The sequence below is a fragment of the Cebus imitator genome, unplaced genomic scaffold, assembly GCF_001604975.1.
Source record: "Cebus imitator isolate Cc_AM_T3 unplaced genomic scaffold, Cebus_imitator-1.0 Scaffold375, whole genome shotgun sequence".
Lineage (NCBI taxonomy): Eukaryota > Metazoa > Chordata > Mammalia > Primates > Cebidae > Cebus > Cebus imitator.
Genome location: NW_016107690.1, coordinates 19,162 through 36,865, shown reverse-complemented (window position 1 = coordinate 36,865; position 17,704 = coordinate 19,162). Strand labels below are relative to the sequence as shown.

The 17,704-nt window shown below is 53.2% G+C and overlaps 1 protein-coding gene across 1 annotated transcript in view; it reads left to right on the top strand.

The window, feature by feature from the left end:
• Positions 1-300: 300 nt before the first annotated feature.
• YJU2 (YJU2 splicing factor homolog) overlaps positions 301-17,704 on the top strand; it is a 22,720-nt gene continuing 5,316 nt past the window's right edge. The window contains exons 1-6 of the mRNA XM_017507375.2: positions 301-405; positions 3,269-3,369; positions 5,176-5,320; positions 9,234-9,368; positions 12,877-13,058; positions 15,959-16,079. Of these exons, the coding sequence (XP_017362864.1) occupies positions 382-405; positions 3,269-3,369; positions 5,176-5,320; positions 9,234-9,368; positions 12,877-13,058; positions 15,959-16,079 (708 nt within the window). The 5' untranslated portion in view covers positions 301-381. The remainder of the gene's footprint in view (positions 406-3,268; positions 3,370-5,175; positions 5,321-9,233; positions 9,369-12,876; positions 13,059-15,958; positions 16,080-17,704) is intronic.

The following is a 17,704-nucleotide window of genomic DNA, read 5'->3' as shown; positions in this document are numbered from 1 at the left end:
GCATAATACAAATTTGCTGAATAAAAAAATGAAGAACAAGGGCTGTCGCGACGCGTAGCCGGGTCACGTCACAAAATATAACGAGCCGCTGCCCGCTTCTAGGGCGCGCAGCGCACTCTAGAAAATTCTCCAATGCCAGGCGGCTCCCGGAACCCTTATTTCGCTCTACACAAGTTGCAACTCCGGAGGGAAGACGGCGGGACTCCCAGCTTGATAGGCGGGGATGGGAACCAATGAGAGAGGTCAGCTGTGTATGCTGCAACCAATAATAGAGGCTGAAGGAAGGGACGTTTACGGAAGTACAGACTTCCGTCGGAAAAGCTCAATAATTACCGAGCCTAAGCATTTCTCCAGAGCTTGCGAGGCGATTAGGAGGCAAAGATGTCGGAGCGAAAAGTATTAAACGTAAGTGTTGGGTGGCTGGGGCTTTCCAGTCGGAGAGGGACGTTCGGGAACTTCGGGAGAGGGAGGGCATTCCTGGGGATCTCCTCTTTGGAATGCCTCTTCCCCAACGGCCTTCCGCGGGACGATGCTTCCCAGACTCCTCCCCATCGCCTTCCATGGGGGGGGGGTGTGGGTCTTCGCTAAGTCCTCCCTTCCGGGCTAGGGTGTAGCCAGCCACCTGCGGGGAGTGGCTTGGGCTTTTACCCAATCATTTCAGCAGATAGGGTTTTTGCGGATGGAATGAGCCAATCACGTTTTCTGCGGACGGGGCTTCCTCTCGGGCCTGTAGCCAATCGCGTTCTTTGGGGAGGTTTTGTTTGTTTTGTTTTTTGTTTTTTGAGGCGGAGTTTTGCTTTTGCGCACCAGGCTGGAGTGCAGTGGCGGGATCTGCGCCCACTGCAACCTCGGACTCCCGGGTTCAAGCGATTCTCTTGCCTCAGCCTCCCAATTAGCTGGGATTACAGGCGCCTGCCACTAGGCCCGGCTAATTTTTGTGTTTTTAGTAGAGGCGGGGTTTCACCATGTTGGCCAGGCTGGTCTCGGACTCCTGACCTCAGGTGATCCACCCACCTCGGCCTCCCAGAGTGTTGGGATTACAGGCGTGAGCCACCGCGCCCTGCCCTTTGTAGAGGTTAAGCTTTACTTAATGCTTCTATTACTCCGGCAGGAGACCCGCAGTTCCCCCAGCTGTTCCAGCTGCACCCCGCAACTCTGTAGAGGGCAAACCAGGACTGTCTTAGGCCAGGTTCCCACTCACTACACTGCATCGTTTCCTATGGAGTCATGTCCGTAGTTCTGAATCCTGAGTAGCTGAAACCTATGAGGCTCAGTTTACTACTCTGTGAAATGGGCACATTGTCCTCTATGTCCGAGTCTTTGCACACGTTCCTTGAGGCAAGGGGGATAAAGTGTTTTTTGCAGTGTCTGGTACCCAGCAGGCGCTCTAAAGCAAAGTGCTTTATTTTCCAGCGGTGCAGAGGAGTTATTTGTCATAATCCATACTCACACTCCCCTTGTTTCCTAGGGCTCCTGTTTGCCAGGAGTTCCTACAGCAAGCCTGGGACTGCTCTCCTAGAAAGACCTGTTTGCAGCTGGGTGCAGTGGCTCACACCTGTAATCTCAGCATTTTGGGAGGCCGAGGTGGGCGGATAGCCTGAGCTCAGAGGTTCGAAACCACCCTGGGCAACATGGTGAAACCCCATCTCTACTAAAATACAAACAAGATTAGCCAGGCACAGTGGTGGGTGCCTGTAATCCTAGCTACTTGGGAGGCTGAGGCAGGAGAATTGGCTGAGCCTGAGGCAGAAGTTGCAGGGAGCTGAGATTGCGCCCGTGTAACCCAGCCTGGGTGACAGAATGAGACTCTGTCTCAAAAAAAGAACAAGAAAACAAAAGAGGCTGGGCGCGGTGGCTCACACCTGTAATCCCAGGACTTTGGGAGGCTGAGGCAGGAGGATTGCTCCAGCCTAGGAGTTGAAGACCACTCTGGACAACATAGTGAGACCCCATCTCTCTAAAACAAAGACAAAAATTAGGTGGGTATGGTGGCGCATATCTGCGGTCCCTGCTACTTGGGAAGCTGAGGCAGGAAGATCACTTGAGCCTAGGAGTTTGAGGCTGCAGTGAGCTGTGACCGTGGCACTGCACTCCAGCCTGAGCAACAGAGCCAGACACTGCCTCCAGAAAACAAACAGGCCAGGTGCAGTAGTTCACACCTGTAATCCCAGCACTTTGTGGGGCCAAGGCAGGTAGATCACTTGAGGTTGGGAGTTTGAGACCAGTGTGGCCAACATGGTGAAACACTGTCTCTACTAAAAATACAAAAATTAGGCCAGATGACGTGGCTCGTGCCTGTAATCCCAACACTTTGGGAGGCTGAGATGGACAGATCACGAGGTCAGAAGTTGGAGACCAGCCTGGCTAACGTGGTGAATCCCCGTCTGTACTAAAAATACAAAAAATTAGCCGAGCTTGGTGGTGGGCACCTGTAATCCCAGTTCCTTGGAAGGCTGAGGCAGGAGAATCCCTTGAACCCAGGAGCCAGAGGCTGCAGTGAACTGAGAAGGTGCCACTGCACTCCAACCTGGGCGACAAGAGCAAAACTTCATCTCTAAAAACAAACAAAAGCGTGCCAACAGAATGGTTTATACTGAACCCCTGCTTTGCTTCTGGGATTCTGGAATCTTGGCTCCTGTGAGGCAGAAGGTACCTGCATGACCAGTCCCCATAAAAACCCTGGCTTTTTGGCCGGGTGCGGTGGCTCACCCCTGTAATCCCAGCACTTTGGGAGGCTGAGGCAGGCGGATCACCTGAGGTCAGGAGTTCAAGACCAGCCTGGCCAGCATGGCCCCATCTCTACTAAAAATATAAAATATTAGCCGGGTGTGGTGGCGGGTGCCTGTAGTCCCAGCTACTCAGGAGGCTGAGGCAGGAGAATCCCTTGAACCCGGCAGGCAGAGGTTGCAGTGAGCAGAGATTGTGCCCCTGCACTTCAGCCTGGGCAACGAGTGAAACTCTCTCTCAATAAAAAAGAAAAACACCCTGGCTTTTTAGAGTCTGCCGTGTAGACAGCGTTTCGAGTGTGTTGTCATGACTCGTGTTGGGAGAATTTAATGCGTCCTGTGCGACTCCCCTGGCAGAGAGTCTGGAAGTTTGTGCCTGGCCTCCCCCCGACTGTACTGTGTCCCGCGAGTCCTCCCTGCATGTCGCGGAACCTGGGTGGGCTTGGGGACCCCTGACACAGCTCCCTGGACCCCCTTCCCTCTGCCTGTGTCCCGTGCCTGCTTCTGAAAAGCACACCCCAATGTCCCCTCCTCCCCCGCAGAAATACTACCCGCCGGACTTCGACCCGTCAAAGATCCCCAAACTTAAGCTCCCCAAAGACCGGCAGTACGTGGTACGGCTGATGGCCCCCTTCAACATGAGGTGAGCACCCCCGCGTGACCCCACACCAGGCACGGCTGTAGGACGGAGTGCCTGGCATCCACAGAGGTGACCCGTCCGGGCTTCACACCAGGTCACTGGTCCCGGCTGAGACATTGACCACTCCAGCCCTCCCTCACCTCACCATTCGGGATTCAGCTCCGGATCTCTTAGAGCCTCCCAGCCAGGGCCGCCCGCAGGTCTCGGTGGTTAGTAAACGTGTGAGCAGAGAGCATAGGGCCCCAGAGATGCAGCCCCATGGATACGTTTCAGCTCCTCCATTAGCCAAACTCACTGCTGCCCCAGGACCTTTGCTTGCACTGCTGTCCCTGCCTGGAACTCTCTCCCTCTACTTTCTTTTCTTTTTTTGTTTGAGACAGAGTCTCGCTCTGTTGCCCAGGCTGGAGTGCAGTGGCACGATCTCAGCTCACTGCAACCTTTGCCTGCCAGGTTGAAGTGATTCTCCTGCTTCAGCCTCCTGAGTAGCTGGGATTACAGGCCTGCAGCCACCACGCCCGGCTAATTTTTGTATTTTTAGTAGAAGTGGGGATTCACCATGTTGGCCAGGCTGGTGTCTAACTCCTGACCTCAAGTGATCCACCAGCCTCAGCCTCCCAAAGTGCCGGGAGTACAGGCGTGAGCCACTGTGCCCCATTCATTTTTATATTTTTAGTAGAATCAGCATTTCGCCATGTTGGCCAGGCTGGTCTTGAACTTCTGACCTCAGGCAGTCTTCCCTCCTCGGCCTCCCAAAGTGTTGGGATGACAGGCGTGAGCCACCGCGCCCAGCCTTCTCCCTCCGCTTCCACGTGGCAGGCGCCTCTTGTCTGCCGGAAGTCATGGCTGAGATCTCACCCCTCCGGGAGGCCTCCATCCTCCCCTCTCACAGAACCCAGATCTTGCCTTTGTAGCACTTTAAAGTGATTGTATTTCACCAATTCTAAACCCCACACCTCTTCACGTTGTAGCATATTTGAAATCACACCTCTAACAAGGAGACATTTGGGTCATTGAAATTCGGTTCGTGCCATGTGTTGTTGACCTGCTCCTCCCCTTCATTCATTCATTCATTCATTCAACACTCATTTATCGGGCACCTGCTGTGTGCCAGGGTCTGTGCTGGGCACTAGAAGCAAAGTCCCTGGCCTCGTGGAGCCCACAGTCTAACGGGAAGTGGAGATGCTAGGTAGTCAGGCCGGTGCAGGGCCCCGTAGGTCAGGCAGGAGAGAGCCCCTGGGTTGGTGGCGGAGAAGGAAGAGGTGGAGGTATTTGGGGTGGTCAGGGCTACGTCAGACAAAATGCTGCGGCGCTGAGGTCTGAGGATGAAGGGCGTCACTGGCCATGGGGCCATAGGAGCAGAGGCCTTGAGGTGCGCCTGAGCTGGGGGAGTTTGCAGGATCAGACAGGCGGGGGGCGTGCTGGGCTGGGGAGCAGAGCCCTGTGTAGGACAGGGAGAGGGAGGTGGGGCCGCATTTTTATGTGTGGCATCTTCCCTCTTGGAGGGTAGGGGGCCCTGTAAACACTGAGATGGCTTCTGGGAGTGCATGACCGGCAGGCCTCACCTACTCGGAGGAATTCCCAAGCAGGCAACCCATGGAGCAAGCCCCAGGAAGATATGAACGGGAACGGGAGGTTCTCAGGTGGAGGAAATTTGGACACAGGCTGGCTGGGGCAGGCTGCCTCATGAGGGAGGGAGCTCCCCATCACTGGAGGCAAGCAAGCGGTGATCTCGCGGGGCGCTGCAGGGACAGCCTACCAGTGAGAGCCAGCATCCCACGACAGCGTGCGTCCCTCCATCCTGCCCCACAGGTGCAAGACGTGTGGAGAATACATCTACAAGGGGAAGAAATTCAACGCTCGGAAGGAGACGGTGCAGAACGAGGTCTACCTGGGCCTGCCCATCTTCCGCTTCTACATCAAGTGCACACGCTGCCTGGCAGAGATCACCTTCAAGGTAGACGAGACGGCCAACCAGGCCAGTCCCTCTCCCCCAGGACACCTCACATCAGGGCGGGCCCCGGGGTTCCTTACTCCCATCCTCTCCATCCAGGGAATCTCGTTTCAGTTTATCCCCAAGAAACAGACAGCGGTTTGGGGGAGATGTTCATGGCAGCCTTCTACATAAAGGCAGAAAGACAGATGCAACCTAGATAGATCATCATAGGGGATGAGAAGAACAAACAAGAATGCAGGCCGGGCGTGGTGGCTCACATCTGTAATCCCAGCACTTTGGGAGGCCAACGTGGGCTGGCTGCCTGAGGTCAGAAGCTCAAGACCAGCTTAGCCAACATGGCGAAATGCTGTTCTCTACTAAAAATACAAACATTAGCTGGGTGTGGTGGTGGACTGTAATCCCAGTTACATGGGAGGCTGAGGCAGGAGAATCGCTTGCACCTGGGAGGCGGAGGTTGTAGTGAGCCCAGATTGGACCACTGGACTCCATCTGGGTGGCAGAGCAAGACTCCATCTAAAAAAAAAAGCCAAACCAGGCACAGTGACTCATGCCTCTCATCCCAGCTCAGCAGTTTGGGAAGCCAAGGCGGGAGAGAGATTCCCTGAGGTCAGAAGTTTGAGACCAGCTTGGCCAACATGGTGAAACCCTATCTTTACTAAAAATAGAAAAATTAGCTGGGTGTGGTGGCGCACACCTGTAATCCCAACTGCTTGGGAGGCTGAAGCAGGAGAATCGCTTGAACTGGGAGGTGGAGGTTGCAGTGAGCCGAGATCTCGCCTCTGCACTCCAGCCTGGGCGACAGAGTGAAACTCCATCTCAAAAAAAAAAAAAAAAAAAATTAGCCCACAACGAAATATTACATGGCCAATAAAAGTCATAATTTGACTTTTAACTTAAGGATTTGAGGAAAGACTGAAGAGAACTTAAAATTTTCTCTTCCTATGCTTAGGTACGCTGAGTACTTTTTTGCCGTAAGCTTTTTTCTTTGATAAAAAAAAAGATTTTGGGCTGGTTGCAGTGGCTCATGCCTGTAATCCCAGCACTTTGAGAGGCGATCAGTTGAGATCAGGAGTTCAAGACCAGCCTGGCCAACACGGTAAAACCCCAACTCTACTAAAAAATACAAAAATAAGTAATAATAATATTTTGGCTGGGTGCAGTGGCTCACGCCTGTAATCCCAACAGTTTGGGAGGTCAAGGAAGGAGGATTGCTTGAATCCAGGAATTCAAGACCAGCTTTGGCAACATAGTAAGACCCTGTCTCTACAAAAAAATACAAAAATTAGCTGGGCATGATGGTATGTGCCTGTAGTGCTAGCTACTCAGGAGGCTGAGGCAGGAGGATCAACTGAGTCTGGGAGGCAGAGGCTGCAGAGAGTCATGATTTCACCACTGCACTCCAGCCTGGGTGACAGAGCGAGACCCTGTCTCTACACACAAAAAGTTGTTGGTTGGTTGGTCTGTTTGTTTGAGTTGGAGTTTCGCTCTTGTTGCCCAGGCTGGAGTGCAATGGCGTGATCTCTGCTCACTGCAACCTCTGCCTCCTGGGTTCAAGCGATTCTCCTGCCTCAGCCTTCGGAGTAGCTGGGATTACAGGTATGTGCCACCATGCCCAGCTAATTTTGTATGTTTGGTAGACATGGGGTTTCTCTATATTGGTCAGGCTGGTCTCAAACCCCCAACCTCAGGTGATCCTCCCACCGCGGCCTGAGCCTACAATATTAATGGTAACATTCTACCTTTAGTTTCTTTTTTTTTTAAGACAGGGTTTCACCATGTTGGCCAGGATGGTCTCAATCTCTTGACCTCGTGATCCACCGGCCTCGGCCTCCCAAAGTGCTGGAATTATAGGTGTGAGCCACTGTGCCTGGCCTAGTTTCTTTTTTTTAATTAAAAAAAATTTTTGAGGCCAGCCACGGTGGCCTACGCCTGTAATCCCAGCAATTTGGGAGGCCGAGGAGGGCGGATCATTTGAGGTCAGGAGTTCAAGACCAGCCTGGCCAACATGGTAAAACCCCATCTCTACTAAAAATACAAAAATTACCCAGGCGTGGTGGCACGCACCTGTAATCCCAGCTGCTTGAGAGTCTGAGGCAGGAGAATTGCTTCAACCCGGGAGGTGGAGATTGCAGTGAGCCGAGATCGCACCATTGCACTCCAGCCTGGGCAATAGAGCAAGACTCAGCCTCCAAACAGATGAAAGTGAAGGTGGAATGTTACCCCATTAACGTTGTAGGCTGGGTGCCGTAGGTCATGCCTGTAATCCCAGCACTTTCAAGGCCAAGGCGGGAGGATCGCTTGAGCCCAAGAGCTCGAGACCAGCCTGGGCAACATGGCGAAACCCTGTCTCAACGGAAAAGAAATTAAAAAATTAGCGAGGCGTGGTGGTGCACACCTGTAGTCCCAGCTGCGTGGAAGCTGAGGTGAGAGGTTGCTTGAACCTGGGAGGCGGAGTTTGCGGTGAGCTGTGATCCTGCCACTGCACTCCTGACCTCATGATCCAGCCTGGACAACAGAGTGAGACCCTATCCCAGAAAAACACAAGAAACGTAGTGTTACTGTTAGCATTTAGAGTGAATGTAGATTTCCGTTTTTCTGCTAACGTCGCTTTTGTGTTCCAGTTTGTAATTCAAGATACCAGGGTGTATCTAGCCACTCCGTTCAACAAACAAAAACAGGGTATGCTCTACACCTATTTGTACATGTGATTTATTGTCAGAGAAAAGGTGCTGATAAACACAAAGGATAGATGTCACAACACTTGCCCAAGCCCGGAGATTTGTTTTTGTTTTTGTTTTGAGACAGGGTCTTGATTTGTAGCCCAGGCTGCAGTGCAGTGGTGCGATCTTGGCTCACTGCAACCTTGCCCTCCCAGCTTCGTGCAATTCTCGTGCCTCAGCCTCCAGAGTAGCTAAGATTACAGGCGCTGTAAGATTATACCACATCCAGCCTAATTTTTTTTTTTTTTTTTTTTTTTTTTGAGATGGAGTCTCGCTCTGTCGCGCAGCCTGGAGTGTAGCGGTGTGATCTCAGCTCAGTGCATCCTCCACCTCCTAGGTTCAAGCAATTCTTCTGCCTCAGCCTCCTGAGTGGCTGGGATTGCAGGCATGTGCCACCATACCTGGCTAATTTTTGTATTTTTAGTAGAGACAGGGTTTCACCATGTTGGTTAGGCTGGTCTCGAACTCCTGACCTCCTGATCCACCTGACTTGGCCTCTCAAAGTGCTGGGGCTACAGGCATGAGCCAGGATGCCTGGCCTAATTTTTCTTTTTTTGGTAGAGACAGAGTTTCACCATGTTGGCCAGGCTGGTCTTGAACTCCTGATCTCCAGTGACCCACCCGCCTCCTTGGAGATTTTATTTGCAGTCATGTTGAGGGTAGGGAGTGGCAGCAGGAAGGGAGTGGGCACATAGAGAAGAGTCTTAAAGTTCACGCCAGGGAGTTGGGCGTTTTTGCCCAAAGAGATGGGAGGAGCACTAGGAAGAAACTGCACTGGCCAAAGCAATAAAAATCAGAGCGAAGGATGGCTGGGCACGGTGGATCACATGCTTGTAATCCCAGCACTATGGGAGGCCAAGGGGGGTGGATCACGAGGTCAAGAGATGAAGACAATCCTGGCTAACATGGTGAAACCTTGTCTCTACTAAAAATACAAAAATTAGCTGAGCATGGTGGCACGCACCTGTAGTCCCAGCTACTCAGGAGGCTGAGGCAGGGGAATCGCTTGAACCTGGGATTCAGAGGCTGCAGTGAGTCAACATCGTGCCACTGCACTCCAGCCTGGTGACAGAGCAACACTGTCTGAAAAAAAAAAAAAAAAATTTAGAAGGGGCCCTGAACTGCTGGTGGTGCTTTAGAAGTTTCTGGTGCCTGGGGTTGTAGGAGCTGATGTCTGTCTATCCTCCCTCCAGACAGACCCTGAAAACACAGACTACACCATGGAGCACGGAGCCACGAGGAATTTCCAGGCTGAGAAGCTCCTGGAGGAGGAGGAGAAGAGGGTGCAGAAAGAGCGGGAGGATGAGGAGCTGAACAACCCCATGAAGGTGAGCTGGGGGCATGCAGGTGTTCATGGGCACTGTGTGTGTGTGTGTGTGTGTGTGTGTGTGTGTATGCAGGTGTGTAGGTGTGGGTGTGTGGGTGTGTGTGCAGGTGTGTGTGTGTGTATGTGTGGGTGCGGGTGTGTGTGTAGGTGTAGGTGTGGGTTTGTGTGTGTGGGTGTGTGAGTGTGTGTGTGCAGGTGTGTGTGTCGCTGTAGGTGTGGGTTTGTGGGGGCATGTGGGTGGGTAAGTGCATGTGTGTGGGCAGGGGTGTGGGTGTGTGTGTAGGTGTGGGTTTGTGGGTGTGTGTGTGGGGGGGTGTGTGTGTGTCAGTGTAGGTGTGGGTTTGTGGGTGTGTGTGGGGGGGTGGGTAAGTGAATGTGTGGGCAGGGGTGTGGATGTGTGTGTAGGGGTGTGTGTGCAGGTGTGTGTGTGTGTATGTGTGGGTGCGAGTGTGTGTGTAGGTGTAGGTGTGGGTTTGTGGGGGGGTGTGGGTGGGTAAGTGCATGTGTGTGGGCAGGGGTGTGGATGTGTGTGTAGGGGTGTGTGTGGGTGTGTGTGGGCAGTAGGTAGGTCTGTGTGTTGGGGGAGTGGATGTGCCAGCAGGTGTGCCTTCCCTGCCTCAGGTCCCCAGGGAAGGAAGATGGGGTGGGGGGCATGGTTGGTAAAACTTCAAGATGTCCCCAGGAGGCCAGGCGCAGTGGCTCACACTGGTAATCCCAGCACTTTGGGAGGCCAAGGTGGGCAGATCATGAGGTCAAGAGTTTGAGGCCAACCTGGACAACATGGTGAAACCCCGTCTCTACAAAAAAATACAAAAATTAGCTGGGCATGGTGGCACACACCTTTCATCCCAGCTACTCAGGAGGCTGAGGCAGGAGAATCACTTTAACCCGGGAGGCAGAGGTTTCAGTGATCCAAGATTGCACCAGTGCCCTCCAGCCTGGGCAACAGAGTGAGACTTCATCTCAGAAAAAAAAAAAAAATTAACCAGGCCTGGTGGTGCATGCTTGTAATCTCAGCTACTCAGGAGGCTGAGGCAGGAGAATTGCTTGAACCCAGAGGACAGAGGTTACAGTGAGCCAAGATCGTGCCTCTGCATTCCAGCCTGGGCAACAGAGCAAGACTCTGTCTCAAAAATGAAATAAAATAAATTATATTCACTTCCAATTGGACAATTTGTTTTTCTCAGAAATATTGAAATGAGCCAGGCATGGTGGCTTGAACCTGTAGTCCCAGCTACTTTAGGGGCTGAGACGGGAGGATCACTTGAGTACAGGAGTCCTAGACCAGCATGGGCAACACAGTGAGACTCTGTGTCTACAAAACATTAAAGAATTAGCCAGGTGTACTGGTGTGTAACTGTAATTCCAGCTACCAGGGAGGTTGGGGCAGAAGAATCACTTGAGCCCAAGTGATAATAGCCCACTTGAGCAGGTCAAGACTGCAGTGAGCTGTTATCACACCACTGCACTCCAGACTGGGAGACAAATCAAGACTCTGCCACTAAAAAAAAAAATGCATATATGTGTGTGTGTGTGTGTGTGTATTTGTACATATGTATACATACACGTATGTACTTATACCTATATGTGTACAACACACATATATATAATAAATTTTAAAATGATTCTGTTCGCTGCTGTCCCTGCCCACTCCCGTATTTCCCGTCCATTCCCATCTATTTCTGGACCCACCCACCCCTTCCAAATGCGAGTTTTCTGAGCAAGCCACATCAGAGCTGATCCAGCATTTTCCATGGCCATGCAGAGCAACAGGGAGGGAAATGAGCCTTGGTGAGGGTTTGGTGTGTGCCTGGGGCTGTTGCACTGCTGTCTGTGTGTGACTTTAGTTACCTCCATGCTGACAGCGAGGGGCTCTTAACCCTGGTACTAGTCAGCTATTGCTACATAACAGGTCATCCCAAAACTTAGTGACCTTAAACAACAGACATTTAGTATCCCACAGTTTTTGAGAGTCAGGCCTCCAGAAGCAGCTAAGCTGGATGGTTCTGGCTTGGGGGCTCCCATGACGTTGCGGTCAAGGTGTTGGCCAGGGCAGTATCATCTGAAGGCTAGACTGGGGCTGGAGGAGCCACTTGAAAACTAGCTCCCTCTACTGGCTGTTGGCGGGAGGCCTCAGCGCCTCACCACCTGGAGAGCTGCTTGAGCATCCTCACAACATGGCGACTGCCTACCCCAGACCAGAGAGAGAGAGAGAGAGTGAGTGTGCGCGCGCACACAAGTGCACATGAGCGAGGAGGAAGCTCTGTGCTTTCCTGTCCTGTTCTCAGAAGTGACATGCCGTTACTTCTGTCGTAGCCCATTACAGCAAGTAACCATGTCCGGCCCCTGCTAAAGGGGTGGGGAGTTACCTCCACCCCTTAAAGGGAGAAGCATCAGAGAGTTTGTGGATATATTTTAAAACTACCAGAATTGCCATTTTCCAAAGGGTAAAGACCACAAGGTCACAGCACTGGGAAGCAGCCAGGCAGGATTGACGCCCAGCCCGGCCTGGCTCCAAAGCCACTTCTTAGAGGCCTGCGGCTGCCAGACTCGCCTCCCTCAGCCTCAGTTTTCTTTTCTGTAAAATGGGGGTTGTGAGGATTAAATGAGATTGCATATGGAAAGGTTTTGGCCCAGCGTAAGGTATTAGCCCGGCCTACAGCAGGTGCTCAGGCTGTCTTTTTACATATTTCCTTATTATGATGATTTTTTTGAGATGAAGTCTCGCTCTGCTACCCAGGCTGGAATGCATTGGCACGACCTCAGCTCACTGCAACCTCTGTCCCCCAGGTTCAAGTGATTCTCCTACCTCAGTCTCCCAAGTAGCTGGGATTACAGGTGTGCGCCACCACCCCCGGCTAATTTTTGTATTTTTATTTTTATGTATTTTTTTGAGATGGAGTCTCCCTCTGTCACTCAGGTGTGAGTACATGATGTGATCTCAGCTCACTGCAACCTCTGCCGCCCAGGTTCAAGCAACTCTCCTGCCTCAGCCTCCCAAGTAGCTGGAGTGACAGGCACACGCCACCACTCCCAGCCAGCGTTGTATTTTTAGTACAGATAGGATTTCACCGTGTGGGCCAGGCTGCTCTCGAACTCCTGACCTCAAGTGATCCTCCCATCTCGGCCTTCCTAAATACTGGGATTACAGACGTGAGCCACCACGCCTGGCTGAATTTTTCCCTATTATTTTTACTGAAAGATGGCACCAGGCCGGAAGTCCAGGCCACCTGGGTCCAGAGCCGGACTCTTTCCACCCTACCCTGCCCAGGGGCTCAGATCACAGCTCTACCACTGCTCAGCCCCATGGATGTCACTTTCCTGCCCCAGACCTGAGTGTTCTCACCTGTGAAATGGGCACAGCGGTGGGCATGGGCAGGGGGTTCCCTGAGCAAGATGGAAACATTGGGGTAGGGGGGTTCCTCCCATGGCCCGCGGCGGTCCCCAAGGCTAGGCAGGGTGTGCCCAGGGCGCCGTGCATTCAGCCCTTCTGCCCCCCCGCCCACCAGGTGCTGGAGAACCGGACCAAGGACTCCAAGCTGGAGATGGAGGTACTGGAAAACCTGCAGGAGCTGAAGGACCTGAACCAGCGGCAGGCGCACGTGGACTTTGAGGCCATGCTGCGGCAGCACCGCCTGTCCGAGGAGGAGCGGCGGAGGCAGGAGCAGGAGGAGGACGAGCAGGAGACTGCGTGAGTCGGGGCCGGCCCATCCCAGGCCCAGCTCGCAGCCTCTGCACGGCGGGCGCTGCCTCTGCCTGGGACCCTCCCCCACTTCGCAGGGACCCCTTTCCCACCGCCCAACTCACGTTCTCCCTTGCAGCATCTGTCTCGGGGGTGTCCAGGCCACCGCCAGGCTCAGTGGCTCAGCACATGGTCGCCCGCATGGCTGTGGTTTGTCACAGTGAGAGGACACAGCAGATTCAGCACAGGGCAAATGCGTGTGGGGTGTGTTGGGGGCCAGGCCTTCCAGATTCACTCCTGCTGGAGCCTCGAAGATCGCGCCTCATCCCCAGCACGAGTCCGGAGAGAGACGCAGTCACCGGGGAAGCTCCTAGAGACCCAGTGTAGGGTTCCTATGCAGCCTGGACCCACAGCGCCCTGCCTGGCCCATGCCAGGATTCCAGACACCAGAGAAAAGCAGGGTCGCGCATACACCATGGTGTTTGCAGGAGGAGCTGAGGCCCTAGTGCCTGTCGTGTCACTGAGGGGGCCCCCAGTGCAGGCTCCCAGACTCCCACCAAGGGCCGCCCTCTCCAGCCACCTTCTGAGGACACAGCCTCAGGCCCCCTGGGTGAATGCTTTTCTTTTTCTGTTTTTCTGAGCCAGGGGTCTCGCTCTGTCACCCAGGCTGGAGTGCAGTCAGAGCTCGCTGTAGCCTCCATCTCCCGGGCTCAAGGGATCCTCCTGCCTCAGCCTTCTGGGTAGCTGGGACCACAGGACTCATCACCATGCCCAGCTAATTGTTTTTATTTTTCTAGAGACAGGACCTCGCCCTGTTGGCCAGGCTGGTCCTGAACTCTCGGCCTCAGGCAGTCCTCCTACCTCAGCCTCCCGAAGTGCTGGATGACAGGTATGAGCCCCTGTGACCCGCCTTTCCCAGTGCCTGGCGTGGTGGCTCCCGCCTGTCATCCAGCACTTTGGGAGGCCGAGGCGGGTGGATCACCTGAGATCAGGATTTCAAGACCAACCTGGCCAACATGGCTAAACCCCATTTATACTAAAAACACAAACAAATTAGCTGGGCGTGGTGGCGGATGGCTGTAATCCCAGCTGCTCTGGAGGCTGAGACAGGAGAATTGCCTGAACCCTGGAATCAGAGGTTACAGTGAGCCGAGATGGTGCCGCTAAATTCCAGCCTGGGCAACAGAGCAGGACTCCATCTAAAACAAAAATTGAAATTAAAAACTAAAAAATAAAAAGTAGACTGGGCACGCTGGCTCACACCTGTAAACCCAACACTTCAAGGGGCTGAGGCAGGCGGATCACCTGATGTCAGGAGTTTGAGACCATCCTGGCCAACACGGTGAAACCCTATCTCTACTAAAAATACACAGATTAGCTGGACACAGTGGCACATGCCTGTAGTCCCAGCTACTCAGGAGGCTGAGGCTGCAGAATCACTTGGACCCAGGAGGTGGAGGTTGCAGTGACCCGAGATCGCATCACTGCGCTCCAGCCTGGACAACAGAGTGAGACTCTGCCTCAAAAAAAAAAATACAAAAATTAGCCAAGCATGGGCTGGGCGTGGTGGCTCATGCCTGTAATCCCAGCACCTTGGGAGGCTGAGGTCGGGAGTTTGAGACCAGCCTGACCAACATGGAGAAACCCCGTCTCTACTAAAAATACAAAATTAGCTGGGCATGGTTGTGCGTGCCTGTAATCCCAGCTACTTAGGAGGCTGAGACAGGAGAATCACTTGAAACCGGGAGGCTGAGGCTGCGGTGAGCCGAGATCATTGCATTCCAGCCTGGGCAACAAGAGCGAAACTCTGTCTCAAAAAAAATTAGCCAGTCGTGGTGGCAGGCACCTGTAATCTCAGCTGCTTGGGAGGGTGAGGCAGGAGAATTGCTTGAACCCGGGAGGAGGAGGTTGCAGTGAGCTGAGATCACGCCACTGCACTCCAGCCTGGCAAGAGTGACTATCTCAAACATAAAATGAAATAAAAATTCATGAGGCGGCCGGGCGCGGTGGCTCAAGCCTGTAATCCCAGCACTTTGGGAGGCCGAGGCGGGTGGATCACAAGGTCAAGAGATCGAGACCATCCTGGTCAACATGGTGAAACCCCGTCTCTACTAAAAATACAAAACATTAGCTGGGCATGGTGGTGCGTGCCTGTAATCCCAGCTACTCAGGAGGCTGAGGCAGGAGAATTGCCTGAACCCAGGAGGCGGAGGTTGCGGTGAGCCGAGATCGCGCCATTGCACTCCAGCCTGGGTAACATGAGTGAAACTCCGTCTCAAAAAAAAAAAAAAAAATTCATGAGGCATAGGGGCACATGCCTTTGGACCCAGCTGCCCAGGAAGCTGAGTGGGGAGGATCACTTGTGCCCAGGAGGTCAAAGTTGCAGTGAGCTATGATGATGCCACTGCACCCCACCCTGGGTGACAGAGTGAGACCTCGTGTCTAAAAAAAAAAAGTAGGCCAGGCGCGGTGGCTCACCCCTGTAACCCAGCACTTTGGGAGGCCGAGGCAGGTGGATCACGAGGTCAGGAGTTCAAGACCATCCTGGCCAACATGGTGAAACCCCTTCTCTACTGAAAAATACAAAAATAAGCTGGGCATGGTGGCTCGTGCCTGCAGTCCCAGCTACTTGGGAGGCTGAGGCATGAGAATCGCTTGAACCTGGGAGGTAGAGGTTGCGGTGAGCCGAGATCACGCCACCGCACTCCAGCCTGGGCTACAGAGCGAGACTCCATCTCAAAAAAAAAAAAAAAAAAGTAATCTTTGTGTCCTCTACTCAGTCCCACCCCTGCTCGCCGAGGGCAGGAAGGGGCGTCCAAGCACCCAGGCCACTTGCCACTCCAGCACGCGCGTCCCAGGTGCTGTCCCCTGTGCAGAGCACGTCCAAGCTCCCATCTCCCATCCCACAGGGCCCTGTTGGAGGAATCCAGAAAACGAAGACTGCTGGAAGACTCCGACTCGGAGGACGAGGCTGCTCCTGCGCCCCTCCAGCCGGCCCCTCGGCCCAACCCCACCGCCATCCTGGATGAGGTGAGGGGGGCTGCCTGAGTCCCCGGGGGCTCCCGGCTGACCTAGGGACAGCTGAAGCCAGGAGTCTGCTTGACTTTTTCTTAAAAGGCCAGTCTGCAGCTATAGCCCAGAACAACCATGATGGTGTAATTAAGGGGACATGGCGTGGTGCCAATAAAACTTTATTTAAAGGCTGGATGCCGTGGTTCGTGCCTGTAATCCCAGCTACTCAGGAGGCTGAGGCAGGAGAATTACTTGAACCCAGAAGGTGGAGTTTGCAGTGAGCCAAGATCATGCCTTTGCACCCCAGCCTGGATGACAGAGTGAGACTTTGTCTCAAAAATAAATAAATAAATAAAAACTTAATTTCCTAAAGCAGGTGGCAGGCTGGGGTCCGTAATTTGCCAACCCCTGTTTAAGCTGCTGAAATAAGGGAATGTAAAGAAAGAACATAGAATTTCATTCCTCAATCACGTAACAGTCCTGGGCTGACAGGACTTCCAGGAGGCTCTGCTCCATGGAGTCATTCAGGGATTCAGGCTCCTTCCTTCTGGAGCACGGCTTCCTGCGCTGTGGTCACAGCTGACTCAGAGCACCGTCAGCGTCCGGCTGTGGGAAGGCGAAGGGTGTGTGGAGGACCACCCAGATGCGGATGTGGCTCACTTCAATTCTTCTCTCATGCCATAAGCCACAGCATAGTCACAAGGCCCCATCTGGCTGCAAGGGAAGCTGTGAGACACCTCCTCCAGCTGGCTTGTGCCTGGCTGTCCTGCTAACTAGAACAGAGAGAGGCCAGGCACTGTGGCTCAGGCCACCAGCACTTCGGGAGGCCGAGGCGGGTGAATCTCCTGAGGTCAGGAGTTCAAACAGCCTTTCCAACATAGTGAAACCTCTGTCTCTACTGAAAACAAAAATTAGCCAGGTGTCGTGGCACATGCCTGTAATCCCAGCTACTCCGGAGGGTGAGGCAGGAGATTTGCTCGAACCTGGGAGGCGGAGGTTGCAGTGAGCCAAGATCGCACCACTGCACTCCAGCCTGGACAACAGAGGGAGACTTTAAAAAAAAAAAAAAAAGAAGGGAGGAAAGAATTTAGTGGGGTGACCAGCATTTTCCGCCACAGCTGACTCCTACAAGGTGGCCTCGGCCACTCTGGTTTGTTGACTGAAGAAGGTAGCTAAAGTGGAGGCTCATAAACCAATAACACAGACACACAGAAATGAATGTTCTTTTTTTTCTTTTTTTTGACACAGGGTCTTGCTCTGTCGTCCAGGTTGGAGTGTGTGGGCGCAGTCCCAGCTCACTGCAGCCTCAGCCTCCTGGATTCAAGCAATCCTCCCACCTCAGTCTCCTGAGTAGCTGGGACCACCGGCACGCACCACTGTGCCTGGCGAATTTTTCTTGTCTTTTTTTTTTTGAGACGGAGTCTCGCTCTGTCGCCTGGCTGAAGTACAGTGGTGCAATCTCAGCTCATTGCAGCCTCCACCTTCTGGGTTTAAGTGATTCTTCTGCCTCAGCCTCCTAAGTAGCTGGGATTACAGGTGCTTGCCCCCGCGCCTGGCAATTCCTTGTATTTTAGTAGAAATGGGGTTTTACCATGTTGGCTGGGATGGTTTCAATCTCTTTTTTTTTTTTTTTTTTTTTTTTT